Genomic DNA, 16,037 nt, shown 5'->3' on the forward strand with positions numbered 1-16,037 from the left:
GAATTTGAGGTCAATGGTGATAAGGTTGAGTGCCTATGGGTAAGGATCAGGGGGAAGGTCAACAAGGCAGACATCCTAGTGGGAGTCTGTTACAGACCTCCCAAGCAGGTTGAAGTGGTGGATATATTATTCTATAAGCATCTGGAGGATGTTTCAAATCACCAACCAGGGGTGGGGCTCCACTAGCCCTTCTGTTTACAAACAGAGAAGTGTTGGTGGGAGATGTGGTGGTCAGAGGCTGTGTGGGGTACAGTGACCATGAAATAATAGAGTTTTCAATGTTTGGTGAAATGAGAGCCATCAACAAAACCTCTGCACTGAATTTCTGGAAGGAAAACTTCAGCCTATTCAGGATGCTGATCAGAGAGTACCTTGGGAAACAGCCCTTAAAAACAAGGGGGTCCAGGAAGGATAGACATACTTCAAGACAGAAATCTTGAAGAATTAGAAGCAGGTTGCCCCTCTGTGCCTAAAGATGAGATAGCAGGCAAAACAACTGACTTGTGTGGGCAGGGAGCTTTTGAAGGAACTAAGGGGAAAAAACAGGATATATCATCTTTGGAAAAATGGGCAGGCAACTCAGGAAAAGTTTGAGGTTGTCATTAGGGCATGCAGAAAGAAAATTAGAGAGGTGGAAAAAAAAAAAAAAAGACCATTTCTATATTCAGATACTTTAGAGTTGCTCATTGTATTTAAGTCTTTCCAGCAACAAGACAGGGCATAATCTGAACTAGGGAACTTTTACAACACTAAAACTTTGATCAGTGTTGCCTAATGTAAATGATAGGTCTCTGTCACTGAACATGGGGGAAAAACTGTAATCCTAACACCTTTTAATCTTCATCATAGTGAGAGGGGACAGTGAGAGAATGTGAAGATCAAGAAATACCAGTTTTGTTCTATGCAGGAGTGTGGAAAGAAGATAAACCAAACACACAGGGCCTCCAACAAAGAATGCCTTTATACTGACCCTACACTTTGTCTTTCACAAAACTTTTCTCAGGGAAAAGATCCCTTTCACAAAACTTTAAATCATCCAAGTGTTTTAGGACATTTTGGAATCATCCAAAATCCATCCACTTAGGCTGTTTGCTAGATCCTGGGTTAAACAAGAGCAATCCAGATTCTTAAAGACATTGTTCGCTCAGTTGTCTTTTTATATCTTCTACACTTGTAGTAATATAAATTTGCTTTCATGGGTTGCAGTTTTCAGATTTACAGAAGTGCTGGACACTCACAATTCTATAGACACCTATTAAAATGCATGCTACTTGTACAGTACAAGCCTACAACAGCACTATTCACTTGCCTGCAGAGAAGCAATTTTACACTGCGAGATGTTCAAAACACTGATTTGACCTTGTAGGATTATGCAAATATTTAAGTATGTATTGAAGTATTTTTTTAAATGAAAGTGGGTGAATGAATAGGACCTACATGTTCAATTAAGAATTATAAATAATAAACAGAGAAAGTGACTAATAAAAAGTGCTATATGCTTTAAAAACAGGTTTATGCTTTCTTCTCTATTATAACATATTCTGGTGCTGTAAGTGCTGCAGCAATTCAGTGCCGAGCCATTTCAAAACCATTTATAAAATTTGCTTTTATTTTCCCTGAAAAACTTCTTGCAGCCAGAAACTGTCCATCACTACATAGATGCTCTTTTGGTCTGTTGTTATGAAGAACAACATTGAGGGATTTCTATAACAAAATTGATAAAAATGAAGCCCTCCTGGCCTACCTTTATTTTTGGTGGAAAATACATTTGATGAGAAAAAAATTGCACAGTCTAAACTGTTCCTTTTAGCACACTAAGTGTGTTGACGGATGCAAAAGGCCATTCTCTGCTTCTGGGATGCTAAATGGTAAGAACAGCTACAGCTAGACAAGTTGCAGATCTTAAATCATTTGTTTTGTTTGCTCATTTATTTTTGTGCTACAATCCAATATAAGTCTGATTATTACTACTCTTGTGCTAATTACAGATATTAAAAATGAAATATCTTTTCTTATATTCTGCTAAATAAATCATCCAAATGCCATGTAGCACCACTGTGTGGTTAGTACTGTAATAACTTTTTTTTTCTCTCAAAATAAAAAATAAAGGAAAACAGTATCCCTAAAAAAAGGGGCAAAACCCGGCTTAAGGATAGTGCTGTATACAGTTCTCTGTAAGAGTAAAAATATTCCTATGTTAGGAATAGAATTATAATTCCCTCCCTTGTCTGGTGCTGTTTAACACAATGTTTTGTGCATTTGATATTTATATAGTATCTTCTATCCTACCTGAATCGTCAGGAAACTACAGTGGGTGTAAGCTATAAGAAACACAGTGACAGAAGGGGCCATCTCCTTCATACTAGAGCGCAGTGGCCTCAGATGTGCCAGTCCCAGGCAAGCGACTGATTTTGAAATCTTTAATGACCAGGCACAACAGTAAAGGAAGATAGAAGGTTCCAACCATCACTGAGAAGTTGGCACTAAATTTATTAAACCAAGGATGAGTTTATACAATAAGCCCATTTTGTGCAGAACGCTTTTAATTGGCTCACCGTGTGCTAATCCAGAAACTGAGTAGGGTTCAAGCACTGAACTTGTTCTGTGTGAAGACATCACTTTACTAAATTGTGCAGTGTTTAATTGAAACCTTGGAAAACAACTGTTTCTAGGCTTCACCTGGTATGATCCTACACTGCCCCACTATACTGGGTGAACTTCTCCATATGGTTCAGTGGAAGCTTGGGGAACAGCCACATCTTGTTTTTTGTACCTTGTGCACCACTACTAAAACTAACTGCTCAGATGACAAAGCTGTGGCCATGACATCCCATCATGTCATAGCATTGCACAATGAGAAACAGTAACCTTAGTGATGATAAAGTAGCAGAAACTGGGGGGACAATGAACAGAACAAATAGCTGCAGGTAGGTTTTAGGACTGTGTTCTTCCTTTTAACCTCAGGAGCCACATTTTAGAAGCCTTTAAGTGCAGTCAGCAAGTAGTGCTTTTATTGGTGGTTAAGCTCGGTTGTCTTGCCCGTGGGACAGCCCATGTAGCTGTGGGACATTGCTGTAAGAGCCATCTGAGAACACCTGTACCACACGAGAGTAAGGCAAACTCTCAGCATCCTTCAGTGCCAACTGCATTAAAGCTACTACTTGCTTTACTACCAAAACTGTACAGACTGCTCATCACACCCCACCCCACCCCACCCCTTCTTTCTCCAAATGCAGGGAATTTGCTCTGCAAGTATGAGCACAGGGACTGTCTGCCTGTGATCATAACTCATGAGTTTGTGGGAGTAGTGGTTGTGCACTTTGACGAGGAAGAGCTGGCAATATTAAGTCCTTTGGTAGAGGCAGAAAGTGGTGAGCTGTGTGCAGATACAATCACAAAGAACAACAGGACAAGTAAGGAAGAGGAGACATTCAGTCTTTGTTTGTGGATACAGTTGTTTGGTTTGTTTTTTTCCTGGAACAGGGAAAAGCACCTTCAGAAATGGGTGAGATGCTTGAGAGCAGCAAACCCCTGACACTGGTCATCTTCTCCTCCAGATACAAAACATACATATATTTTTCCCACTTCCCATTAAATTTTGAAATACTCGCAACAGATCTCATTCTTTTCTCTGCATTCTCAAACTCTAATTAATGAATGCTCCTGGTTGATCTAGAGCTGACTTTAGTGAACCTGCTCTGTAGTACCAGTTATTTCCTTTTTCTATTTAAAATCCAGTGCAGAAGTGCAGTTACTGAAACATAACTGCACGTTATGTTTCAGTACAGAAACTGAGTCAATGCACAGCAAATTATCTTATGCCAAAATTTCACAGAATGCAAAGATGCTCAACCCATTTGAAGGGGAAATATTGCCAGCTTTTGAGACCAGCACAGGTGACCCAGAGTTATTCTGCAATTGCACAATACTAGTATGAAGTCAAACGTAAGTTAATATGCACTTCCTCTCAACCCAGTCCTACTATCCATAACTATCTACGTGTCCTGGGACTTAAAATCTCATCCCAAAATATGGCTTTTCCATCACTGTAGGTGAAAGCCTCTGTAAGAAACAATACTCTCATGTTTATTATGTGTGGATAAAAAGGAGAAATTTCTGGAGTTTTCAGTCCTGCCTCTTTGTGAACCAGAACAAACTGACAGGGTAGTCCTTTTTCCACCCTTGTTGTGATTATAATCAGAATTCATTACATTTTTCAGACCTTTTTTTTCTTTCAGTTCTTTAAATCTCTTTCTCTCTCTCCCTTTATCTAATATACAATTTTAGATATAGGTGCATCTATATAGCAGCATTTCTTAACTTCTGCCTTGAATGTGGAAAACAGTAATATCTCAAAATATGTTTATTTCTAATACAAAGCTGGTTTTGTGCTCTCCTAGACCATTCATAGTACTTACAGAGTTGCAAGTTAAAGTGATTTGTCAGTATGTGTTTGATTTGGGGATGTGTAGAATGGCTTTGCTGTGCACAGGTGTGAATACGCTGATAGCACTTTACTAGGCAGATATATAGAACAGCTTATAAGCTCAACATAGGAAAAAGCAGATGAGGACAAGTTGAGGGGGCCAAATACATCTGTTCTGTCACTGGTACTTAGAATATCAATTAGAAATACTCCAGTTATTGAAGAGTTCACAGTTAATAAGGCATTGCCTTAATATTACCAGAAATGCTGTTAACTGCAGGAAAAAAAAAAACAACTCTCCTGCAAAATAAAAGCCTTATTCAAACTTACCTTCAGCATGTAGTTATGTTTATAGAAGAAATAAACATTTCTCTTTGTTATTTAAAAAAAGAATAGATCTGTGAAATCATTCCATTAAAATCTGATTAATTGAAAGACATTTCAAGAATATTATTGATTTGGGTTTTTTTGTATGATTCGAACATTCTACTGTGTTTGTATCCTTAGCAGCATTCCAGATTAGAAATGAAAATGGGACTGAACACTCTCAGACATTTATTATGTACCAGCAAAATACGGTGGTGGGGGGTTTTTTTGTTTGTTGGGTTTTTTTGGTTTTAATACAGCTAGAATACTGTGTGGACCACTGATTTCCTTGACAGATTTGAATGATATCTACTGAAAAAAGGAAATATAATAAAATGGTTTTTTAACGTGCTTTAAAACAAGGTTTTGCCTGAGAGCTATGCAGACACTCAATTCTACTGTTTTCAGGCAAATTTTGGACAATCCAAATGCCAAAATTTGAAACTGTCAATGCTATCTATATGGCCCAACTGTTCAAATCTGGAAAAAACAGAACTGATCAGGACATTGTAGCATGAGCTCCCCATGCACACAAGACATTAAAACCATACTCTTGTTACATGAGATATGTTGTACAATTTTTTTTTCTGTTTGAAATTAAGTCCTAGGTTTACCACTTGCAACATTTCCCATCTCTCCATACATTTCAGTTGCTTTTTAACCTCACTTAGACTGAAGACTTTCTGCTATTTTGTGGGAGTCTGTCACTGATTTCTTTCTCTCATGATGGCTCATCACTTTCAGCCTGTCTCTTCTTATTTTGACTGCCATCCGTGCTTTACACTGGCCGCATATTGTTTAACCCCTAACTATATTTATCATCAGACCCATAGAGGGACAGAAAGAAAGGATAAGTGGCTCTGAGGTTACAGTGGAAAAATATTATCCCTTATTGGGATCACACTTTCTTTTTAAAAATATACTTTAGTATTTCCCCATAATGCTGGGAAATAGAGAAGTAAAGCTTCCTGGGTACCTGTGCAGTGAAATATGCCAGTCTGAACATACCAATATCCAGAATTGTTTGAAATCTTATTGTTTTCTGTTCCCCTTGCATCATGAAATGTGGTGACTGGGCACTGGCCGTGCACCATGATCTGGTATAACTGCCTTGAAGAGTAATTTGGTGAAAGACAGCCTGCAAGGACTGCATGAATTATGGCTCTTTCCATTAATACATCTCTCTGCAAACATACTGATGTATTACAAGAGCCAATCTGGACAGTTTTAATGCAGTTTTGGTGGTATGAAAGCTACATACATGGTATTACCCAGAATTACTACCTAGGTGGGAGCTTAGATTTCTTGCTTTCCCTGTCTTCATCATTTATCTCTAGCTTAACCCCAAATTTTTCTTCTCCAGACTAAGTCTTTAAACTTCAGATTTCTGCCCTCATTATATTTTTTGAAAGAGTGTTAACAATTTATATAAATACCTGGAGAAGAGTTGGGGGGCTACTTTTTTGGGTAAAATTGTTTTGGCAATGAGTAACAGTGCACACGAGTAGTATAGCAAATGAAAACACAGCGTGGCAGAAATTTGGAAAATGGAGCAACGTCTGTTTTTAGTGAAGACAACATCTTAGGGTTTCACCACTGGGACATGAGATCTACCAGACTTAATTTTGTCTGTTTCTTCTCAGGCTTAGTTTCTTCTTCTTTCTGTCAGTCCAGACAGAGGTGCAGCACATACTGTCTTTTCTGGTAATTTTGTCTGTCGGAGGACAGTTGTGTGTGGTAGTGGATTACTTTCAAGCCTGATTATTTCTATGATGTTTAGATTTATATGGCTAATTTTAAGTCCCCAGCTCAAAAAAAAAAGACCGAGCATCTAGTCTACTAAAATTATGAAGTCTTTCATAAGGATTTATAACCATTATGGTAGCGGTTCAGCTGATGCAAGTCAAGGTAACTCAATTGATTTTAATGGAGCTACTTCAATTTACACCAGTCAGTTATCTGGTCAACTATGTCCTGCGGTGATAAGGACAGAAAACGGAAGAATTTTAATCTATCCTGGCTGTGACAACTGACTGAAAACACTGGGGAAAAATTAACAGACACTGAAATATTCTCGTTCATACACATGTAAACCTGGTCTTTTTTTCAGATACCATATTATTTCCCGTTAGAAAATTTCCAGCTTAACAATTATAGGCAGAAACCACTAGGTGCCAGTGTTACCCAGACATCAGGGAAAGGGTTTGTTAGCAACATTAAAAACAACACGAAAGCCAATGCAGATAAACCCTTTAAATGAAAATAAACTTCTGCATCTTTTCTACTACATAAGACTGCATTAAGGGTTTTGAGATGATTACTTTTCTAGAAGTAAAGGCACTAAATTGATATGCATTGACAGAAACCCACATCAAAACAACCTGATTGCAGGGTACATTCCATCAAAACCCCAGATAAGTACACAAAAGCTGCTGTGTCATCTTCAGGACCCTATGAATTACACCTAGGATCATAAGACAGAGCCAAAGTCTGCATTTTGCAAAGTACACACAGCTCAAGCACACGGCATGAATATCAGTTCACTGCTAAGATCGACATTTTCCAGGAAAGCTTGGTTCAGATCAAGTTAGAATTCACATTCCAAGTCATACCTGAAGTTTGGTTTGACTCATTGATATATATCAGAGCTTTCATTTGGGCTCGTCTTCATCACTGTCATGGTCTTCTGAAAGCTTTTCCTGCTGAAAAAAAAGGAAATCTTCTATTTAAGGACCTGGATCAGCTAGAGACAGATGATTGCCTGTGCATTGGAGTTGCGAATGCAAATCTCTGACTAACCTGCACTCAGCTCATTTGCAAGAAATGAATCTCACTCATTTAACTTCAGACATCTACAGTGTAACTGTTTACATCCATGCCAGTCATCCTGATTTTTTTGATGTGGAGAAGCAGTAATTTCCTGACTATGATTCATCTGGCCTATTTCAAAAACCACCTTAGCATAAGATGAACTTCAAAACAAACCTAAATGATTGATTAGCTCAGGAGATTAGTTTTACACTAAAGGCATCTTAAGTTTTGTCAGATTAATCCAGCCAAAGTGATTTTGCAGTGTCTAATTTTTAGCCAAATCTGATGTTTTGCTTTTGTTCTTCCTACAGCCATTAGACTTCGAAACGAAAAAGGCATACACCTTTAAGGTGGAGGCCTCCAATCTCCATCTTGACCATCGATTTCACTCAGTGGGCCCATTCAAAGATACTGCCACTGTGAAGATAAATGTGTTGGACATGGATGAACCTCCAGTGTTCAGCAAGCCCATGTACACGATGGAAGTCTATGAGGACACACCTGTGGGGACCATTATAGGTGCAGTGACAGCACAAGACCTTGATGCTGGCAGCAGCTCAGTTAGGTAAGAGAGCTTTTCCTCCTTCAGTAACTCTCTGACAACCCAAAATGCTGCTGACAGTTGGATGCACTGGCAAAGAACTTGGTATGGAGATATAAATTATACCAAGTCTGCCACTGTAACAGATAACTGATGATATGAAAAGTATCAAAAATAGATGCTCATTTGGGTGAATTCTCTGGAAAAATACATTAATTGCTCACAGCTCCTTATCATACTAATCATGTAAGTTACCACACACTGACATGGCTTTAGAGATGGTATGTTAAGACTAAGGAATAGCATGGTGTCTGGGTGTCACAACCCACTGGGAGAGGAAGTGATGTTCACTGTAAATTCTCCTCCAGGCTGAACAAAGTCATGTGTCAGGGAACTCTCAGGCTTTTACTCTGACTCACAAGGTCTTGGCTAACCCTGAAATTCTTACAATGTACTTCCACAAGGGTGGTAGCCCTTAATTTTGTAAGGTGCACTTCATTAAGTTCCCAACTCCCACAACAGGCTCCTCAAAAAGTGCTGGCTCAAAAGACACAACGCACATCCACAAACTCCCCATTCCCATAAAAAACTTCAGTATGGAGTAGGGGGCATGTTTTGCTCAGGCAAAGCAAGGGAATAGAACAGAAGACAGAAAAGGGAGAGAGAACAAAGATTATCACCAGTCCTTAGATTCCTTGCTGGACCTGCCAGTGGGGATGGTCCAGAGCTGGGGCAAACAATGATAGTGAAAGAGAAAGACTGGAAAAGAGACAGCAAGGGGGCCCAATCCATGCCTTTTATAGTTAACCTGGTGCACACCTCTTATGTAAAGAAGATTTTTCACACCGCTTTGTTAGCACATGCACAGCCAGCCCTTCTCCAGGAAATGAGTTGGCAGGGGGAAGCTGAGAATGAGTCTCAAGGTGGAGCAGGAAGTTGGCTCAGAACAGCCCAGCCCCACCTCTGCAGGATCCTCTCCTCTGATCACACCTTTCCTGTAGCAATGCTCAGAATGTTTGAGATAAAATGTGCTTAGGTCTGATCTTCCACACTGGGTCTTCCACAAAAATATCTCTGAAGTACAGCAGTGAGAAATGAGGTTGTACATGCTGTGTCTGCCTGCGTTAGACCTCAATGGGTGATGGCAAGCACTGCTCCTTTCACAAGAACCACTTACTCCCTACATCTGGAAAAGAACAAATGTTCTGATAAAAAATCACCACAGGTGTCTTGTCTGAGGCTGTGGGGATGTGATTGCTGACCAACGTGGCTGTGTTCAGCACAAGGAAACTCCTGCCAGGCAGGCCTCTCCTTTATTGCTATAGCTTACTTTCATGAAATAAAAAGGAGCGGGGATCTGTTATACAAATGTAATACATTGATTTTGATGACCTATTTACAGCCACATTAGAAAGATTAAAGTGAACCAGAGTCATATACCAAAAAGGAAGCCCCTTAAAGCTTAGAAACTGTCTAAGATATAGGCAGTCATTAACACATACTTCCAGTACCGATTTATGTTGGACCTACCTGACTTCAGGAAACATTTTTATCCTGAGAATTTAATAAGAACTATTGCAGACATAATGTGTGTCATCAATCTTTAAATATTAATGGTTATCAATGTCTATTAATGTTTATCAAATGGGACTATGACAGAACAGGAAAATGCCACTAGTGTCTACTAAGTGCATGCACATTCATGCATATTTGATTACAAATTGAATTTGGACTTTTCAAATCCATGTTTATTAATTATGTGTATTTTTGCTCAGTACTTGTCAAAATATACAATAAACATGCTAGTTGTAATCATATGCAAAAATTTAACATACAACAATGACTCTTTAGCTCCTGCTTTGTCAACTCACTGTTAATTTTTGCTTAAAACTATTGTTATTGCTGGCTTTTTCACTTTTTTTTTTTTAATAGAATCATTTTTTTAAATACAGAAATTTATTTGTTCGTGAGTCTGTGACACCTTCCTTCCCTGACAAAGGATCAAAATCTTCATTAACAAAGACTGAACTCTGAACATTTTTCCCTGGTGGTAGCCTATGAAAACAGCCCCAGTGAAGTAAATATTCTGTTGAAAACCATACTGACTTGCAACCAGAGAGAAAGCCTTTAATCACAGTGTTGAGCAGTTTTTCATGTGACAGTGGAATCATTTGGATGTATAAACACTCCTCAGCGAGAGTTTTTTATTTCACAAACGCTCCCAGGAGACTCAAGTGCTTTTTACTGATTCTGCATTTGCAACTACACAAGAAAAATAATTGTCTCAAGATGGTTTATCCATATACTGTGTTCACAGGAATATTGAATCCTGAGCCATTTTATGATGTCCATTATAATGTCCATTAACCCTGAAATCATTACTTGAGTGTCCAAATGCCCATCTATAGTTATTACCCCTACATTTGAGTCTCACTGTACTACTTGCTGACCCCTTACACCAATAAACTGCAGAAGTGCTCCCAGGGTCACATTTATGAGCTGATTCAGCTGGTTCATGCCCACAGAAAAACATGAACTATGTCCCAGAATGTTCTGGTGTTCTTCAGTAGCACGACTTTTGGGTACATGTGCATCTACATGACTTACATTCAGAGTTGTTTTCTACCTGCGCAGCGATGTCCCGCCCCAGTGCAGCAGCCCAGATGGGTTTGCCCCTGTGTTGCCAGTTGGTCTTCATTGCTGCAGCCACCACCACAGGGCATTAGCTATCATCCAGGAGTTGGTGTAGAGACAGAATACAGGCCACTTTTCTCATTCAGCAATCTCTAGGGCTAGATGGAAGGCTTTCACTTCTGCAAATAGGCTTGATGACTCTTCTCCTTTAGCAGCTGTTGTGTAGGGCTCCACACAGCAGCTTTCCATCTCCAATGGTTTCATACCATGCTGCCATCAATAAATATAGCATAGCCTCTTTTGTTTTCTGATAACTTGTTATATGATGGTGCTTCTTGGGCACTTTGAGCCACCTTTCTCACCATGGCCATTGTGCAAGGGGCATTCTCTGGATCTTTAGCGACATTATCACTTTTTAGTTTGCTATTGACAACTTCCAGGATTTCTAATTCTCTCAAATACTGGATAACTTCATCTGCAGTGATGCACTTTCCTGGGCAATTCACAAGATCTTCCTTAAACGGATATTGTGCCCTAACGCTTTAGAGAGGCCATCTCCAGAGACTGCAAATTTCTCCTTCTTTTCCAATCCCTCTTTCAATTTCCCTGCCTATAGCAAGGGATTTCAGCTGTTGCGGCTTCCTGACCTTCTAATTGCTGATTGTCAGCCATTATCCCAGCATCACCTGGCTGGTGGCTGCAATCTTTCCGCAAATCTTAGAGCTCTGATGAGGTCAAGGAACGGGTAACTTCAGGTTCCTGTTTGATTTGTCTCACTTCTTCAAATTTCTTTGTTGAAGGACCAGCTTCTTCATCTGACCTCTCCTCTCCTGATTCTATTTCTCCTTCTCCTTCTTCTTCTCCTTCTCCTTCTCCTTTGTCTTCTCCTTCACCTTCTTCTTCCTCCCTTTCCTATCAATGATATGGACCTCTAGCTTGCCTTATCCATTTGTTTGTTTTCACCACTGGTGTGAGTACTGTAATTGCTGTGGTTTGTGTCCCTGTCTCAGCCATGGTGTCCTCAAATACAATTTGGTTCCTGCCTCAACTACAGCCCACTGAGAGTACTGAACAGTGGCTCAGCAGGCACAGGCCAGGTTCCAGCACAGGGAGAGAAGGTGCTGGCTTTCTCTGGGGTGGGCAAGGCACCATTCCCTCAGTTGACGGGTCAGTTTGCCAGTGTTGGTCACCTGTTCAGGTGCAAAGTCACAGGTAACTGGAGGTAATAAGCACCCTAGGAACCTGCCCAAATCCTTCCACACACCCTGCCACCCAGGAACTGGATGCCTCAGGGCACATTTCCATATCTCCATATTTAAAGTTTGTTTTCTCTAGCACCAGGATGACACCAGATTCCACAAATCTCATAGTGTGCCAAAAGTATTAGTTTATTAGTTATTATTAACAATATTAAGCAGCTTAAATAAGGATGAGCAATGACCATGGGAGTCTGCATTATAAACCCATTCACATCAATCTTGGGCAGGGAGAGGGAGGTGTATTCCCTCACCACCCACAGAAGATATTTTCCCCCCCGCATAACCAGGCTGTCATGTAAGGGCAAAGCACAGAGCCATTGTTTGTGTTAACATGTTCCCAAACTCAGCAGAACAAGGAGATAAGCAGTGCAGCTGACAAACCTCGTGTCCTGCAAAGGAGCTTGCTACTCAATAACTGCTATTACTATAGCATTCAATATAGATAGATAGATAGATAGATAGATAAATAGATAGATAGATAGATAGATAGATGGATATAACTGCCTTTCTCTTGCCCCCGTTCAGGTGCCAAAAAGGACAGTGGTGTGTTGACCTTGGACAGACACCACATGCCCACCAAGCCACTCTTATCACTCCCCTTCCCAGCTGAATGGGAGAGAGAAAACAAGATGGAAAACAACTCGATAAGGCAGTTTACTAAAGCATAAATGAAACTTCGTGCATGCATAAGTGAAGAGGAAAAAAGGGTTTGTTCTCTACTTCCCATTAGCAACCGACGTTTAGTCACTTCCCAGGAAGAGGGCTTTGACATACGTAATGGTTTCTCTAGACGACAAACACTGTCAAATTCCTCCACTTCCTCATCCTTTCCTTAGCTTTTATATCTGGGCTGACATCATATGGCATGGAATATCCCTTTGGTTAATTTAACTGGCACAGTTGTGTCCCTCCCAGGACCTTGCCCACCCAGGATCTTGCCCACCCCCAACCCCTTGATGGGGGGAATGTTGGAGACACAGAGCTAATGCTGTGCCAGGGTTGTTCAGCTGTAGCCAAAACACTGGCATGTTAGGAATGCCTTTCTAGGTACCAATGGAGTGCACAGCACTGTGAAGTCTGCTATTGGAAAATGAATTTCATCTCAGCCAGACCCAATACACCAACGTGTTAGTATTCAATATCCCCTAAGTTTTATATCCTCTAAGAAAAAAAAAAAAGAAAACAAACAAAACAAGAACATAAGTTAGAAAAGTGAAAATTAATTTGACAGTGTTGAATGTGTTTGCAAGTTCTAATTGTATCTTGACCAGTCATGCTCTGTTAGCTGTTTAAAATCTAGATCATCTCACAGAGCTAAAGAATAACTTCATCAATTTCATCATGCTGGAAAGGAGTCCAAACAACTTCTGAGTAAATATGCCCTCTAAACAAATGGGGAAAAGCAAGTCATGTTCTTTGAAGACACAGCCCATACAAATTACTGGGTAGTACTGGGTAACACTATAACTACTGGTTGTAGTTTCTCTACAAATTCATTCATTTTCTCTGAAATGTTTTCCTGGAATGATTTTGCCATTAAGAAGTCCATAACAGAAAAAAAAATAATCAACAGTCTGCCAAACAATAAAGACTGGGATAAAATCTGCAGTGTATGCAACAGAAGGCAAAACTCCAGAGAGCAAGGCTAGCTAGAACAGCTCACATGAAAGGAAACAGTATTAGTTCCAGCAACTAAATCCATGTTATCAGACAAAAATTTTAGGTCTGTTATGTTAGGCACATCAGGAAGGGGGAGATAACAGCTAAGAATGAAAACTGGATACAGCTGTTAAAGAAAAATATTTTGCTGTAGGACATTGAAAATGATGAGTGTTATATTATTTTTCTCTTTTCTTCTGTTACTGGTATCAAATTTTTTGGACAAGTCAGGAGTCTTAAAAGGTTCGTTTTGTAGGCAGGTATTTCCTAGAGATGTTGGAGCAAAAGAGCACAGAGCATGCATTGGGTAATGAACAGGAAATTAAACACAAGGAGAAAAGGAGCTGCAGGTATCCAACACCTGCAAGGGTGACTGGCTTTGCAGCTGTTTTGGAACATTACCCCAGTGCACCTAATTTTCAAACTGTGTTAAATCTGGAGCTTATGTGTCTCAGGTGATCTCTTTTGTCTATTCCCATTTTATCCTTAGTGCTTCAAGAAATGCTCAGCTTACATGTTAAGGTGAAGTCCTATGTACATTTTGTCCATTAAAAATCCCAAAGCACTTGTAAAAACAGCTCTGGTCTCATTTTCTTCCCAGACTCCTCTAGTTTATTACAGTTTGAAGATGACTAGGAGGAAAAAAAGCAGCTGTCTTGTAGTGTGTTACAATGTATGTAATTTGTAACTATTCAAGTTTTTGGTAAAGATCATTTTACTTCTGGTACAAGGGTTTTCAGGACTTCCTAAAAATCACTGTTTTATATGTCCATACAGCGTGAATATTACAGTGAGAGCTGTCTAAATAACAAGAAAGCAGAAATGGAGGGCAAGACCGAATTCCTAGTGAGCTCTGTCTAACAGTGTGTGAGAAGTTCAACAGCTTTGCACTGACACGTCTGAAGTTGTCAGATTTCCATGGAGATGATCTTCTGGCATAAAGTATAAGACGATTATTGTCCCTGATGTGAATCCCAGACATGACTCTAATTAACAATGAGTTTCATATTCTGTGCCACAACACTGTTCTTCAGATCTTCTCTGCTTGACTCAGGAGTTTTGCCTTATGAACTGAAAGAACCAATCAAAGGAGGAAAGCTGTGGGGGCCATGCATTGCCTTGACCAAGTCCAGAGTCATGAAACTGTGATAATAAAGTAAAAAGCCATGTGTACTAGCCATAGGTCAGTCCTGCCCTCAGTATCTTGGGGATAAGACTGTATTCCCTGCACGTGCTTCCAAAGGGAAAGCCTTATTTGTTTTCTGAACTACTTCACAATGGTCCATAAACTTTGATGAATAGGTTCTGTTTTTCCAGCAAAATACTTTGTCATGTTAAGATCAAGAAAATCAAGGTTTCTTCCTGAATCCTTGAACACCGTATCTTAATTTACAAGCACTAACAAGATGAATTAAAGTATGTAAGAGTTTGACTTTTCGATCCCATAATTCTTCTGATTTTTTGTGCCCACATTTTTTGAATTTACTTATTCTTCAAAAAGAAAAGTCCCACCCTGTGACATCAAAATATATCTTACAGTTGGATATATATGTAGAAAGTCTGAGACGTTTAGTTCTAGCACCTCAAGCCTCTTCATTTAATAACAGATTAAGTGACAGCTATTTTTCTGTGTATGGTACCATGCTAGAGAGAAACAAGTCAGTTTTGTATAGATAAGAGACGTTGAGACACAGAAATTTTGGTTTCTTTTTAGCTGCTCTGGCGGTTTTTGCACACTTCTTGCTCTGTTGCCTCCTGTAGGTTTCTGTTGCAATTTTAGCTATATTCTGTCCCTTGCATTTTATGAAATCCCTGTCACACACCCCACTTTTAAAACCTCTATTCCAAGTTCTATTTTATCCAAGCTATCCAATTCAAATCCCTGCAGAACTACTCAATTTCTGCTGCAGATGCCTTGCTATCTTTTTCTGTCCTCCTGCCAGATCAATGTTTTCTTATATCTCTTATGCTCTGTCAAAGAGTAGTCTCCTATTCCACAGTCTTTTTTTCCTCCCACAGCTGGTTTCTATATTTTTTACTCCTGAACCATCTCGCATTAACTTAATTGGTGTCCTAGTCTACCCTCTTTCTTTCTTCTGCTGAGGACAGACATCTTTTTTGATCTCAGTGTCTTGATGCATTTTTTTCTCTTCGTTCCAGTTACTTTATCTTCTTTCAAAAACTACAGAAACTGGGTTCCTATCCAACATTTTCTCAGAATCCCAAGGTGCATATTTGGCAGACACATCTGCTCTTTTCTCACCATCCTCTCCTTTCCATTCTCATTTGGCTCAGTGAGCACCAAGATCCCCATCTACCTACCTTCCAGCCATGCTGGATA

General features: G+C 39.6%; 1 protein-coding gene across 5 annotated transcripts in view; it reads left to right on the forward strand.

Annotated features, from left to right (window-relative positions):
- Positions 1 to 16,037, forward strand: part of CDH12 (cadherin 12) — a 431,901-nt gene that overhangs the window by 383,312 nt on the left and 32,552 nt on the right. For all 5 annotated transcript variants that reach the window (XM_048311278.1, XM_048311300.1, XM_048311309.1 and 2 more), the window contains one exon: positions 7,915 to 8,168. In XM_048311278.1, the coding sequence (XP_048167235.1) occupies positions 7,915 to 8,168 (254 nt within the window). The remainder of the gene's footprint in view (positions 1 to 7,914; positions 8,169 to 16,037) is intronic.

This window comes from Corvus hawaiiensis, chromosome 1, assembly GCF_020740725.1.
Source record: "Corvus hawaiiensis isolate bCorHaw1 chromosome 1, bCorHaw1.pri.cur, whole genome shotgun sequence".
Classification (NCBI taxonomy): Eukaryota; Metazoa; Chordata; class Aves; order Passeriformes; family Corvidae; genus Corvus; species Corvus hawaiiensis.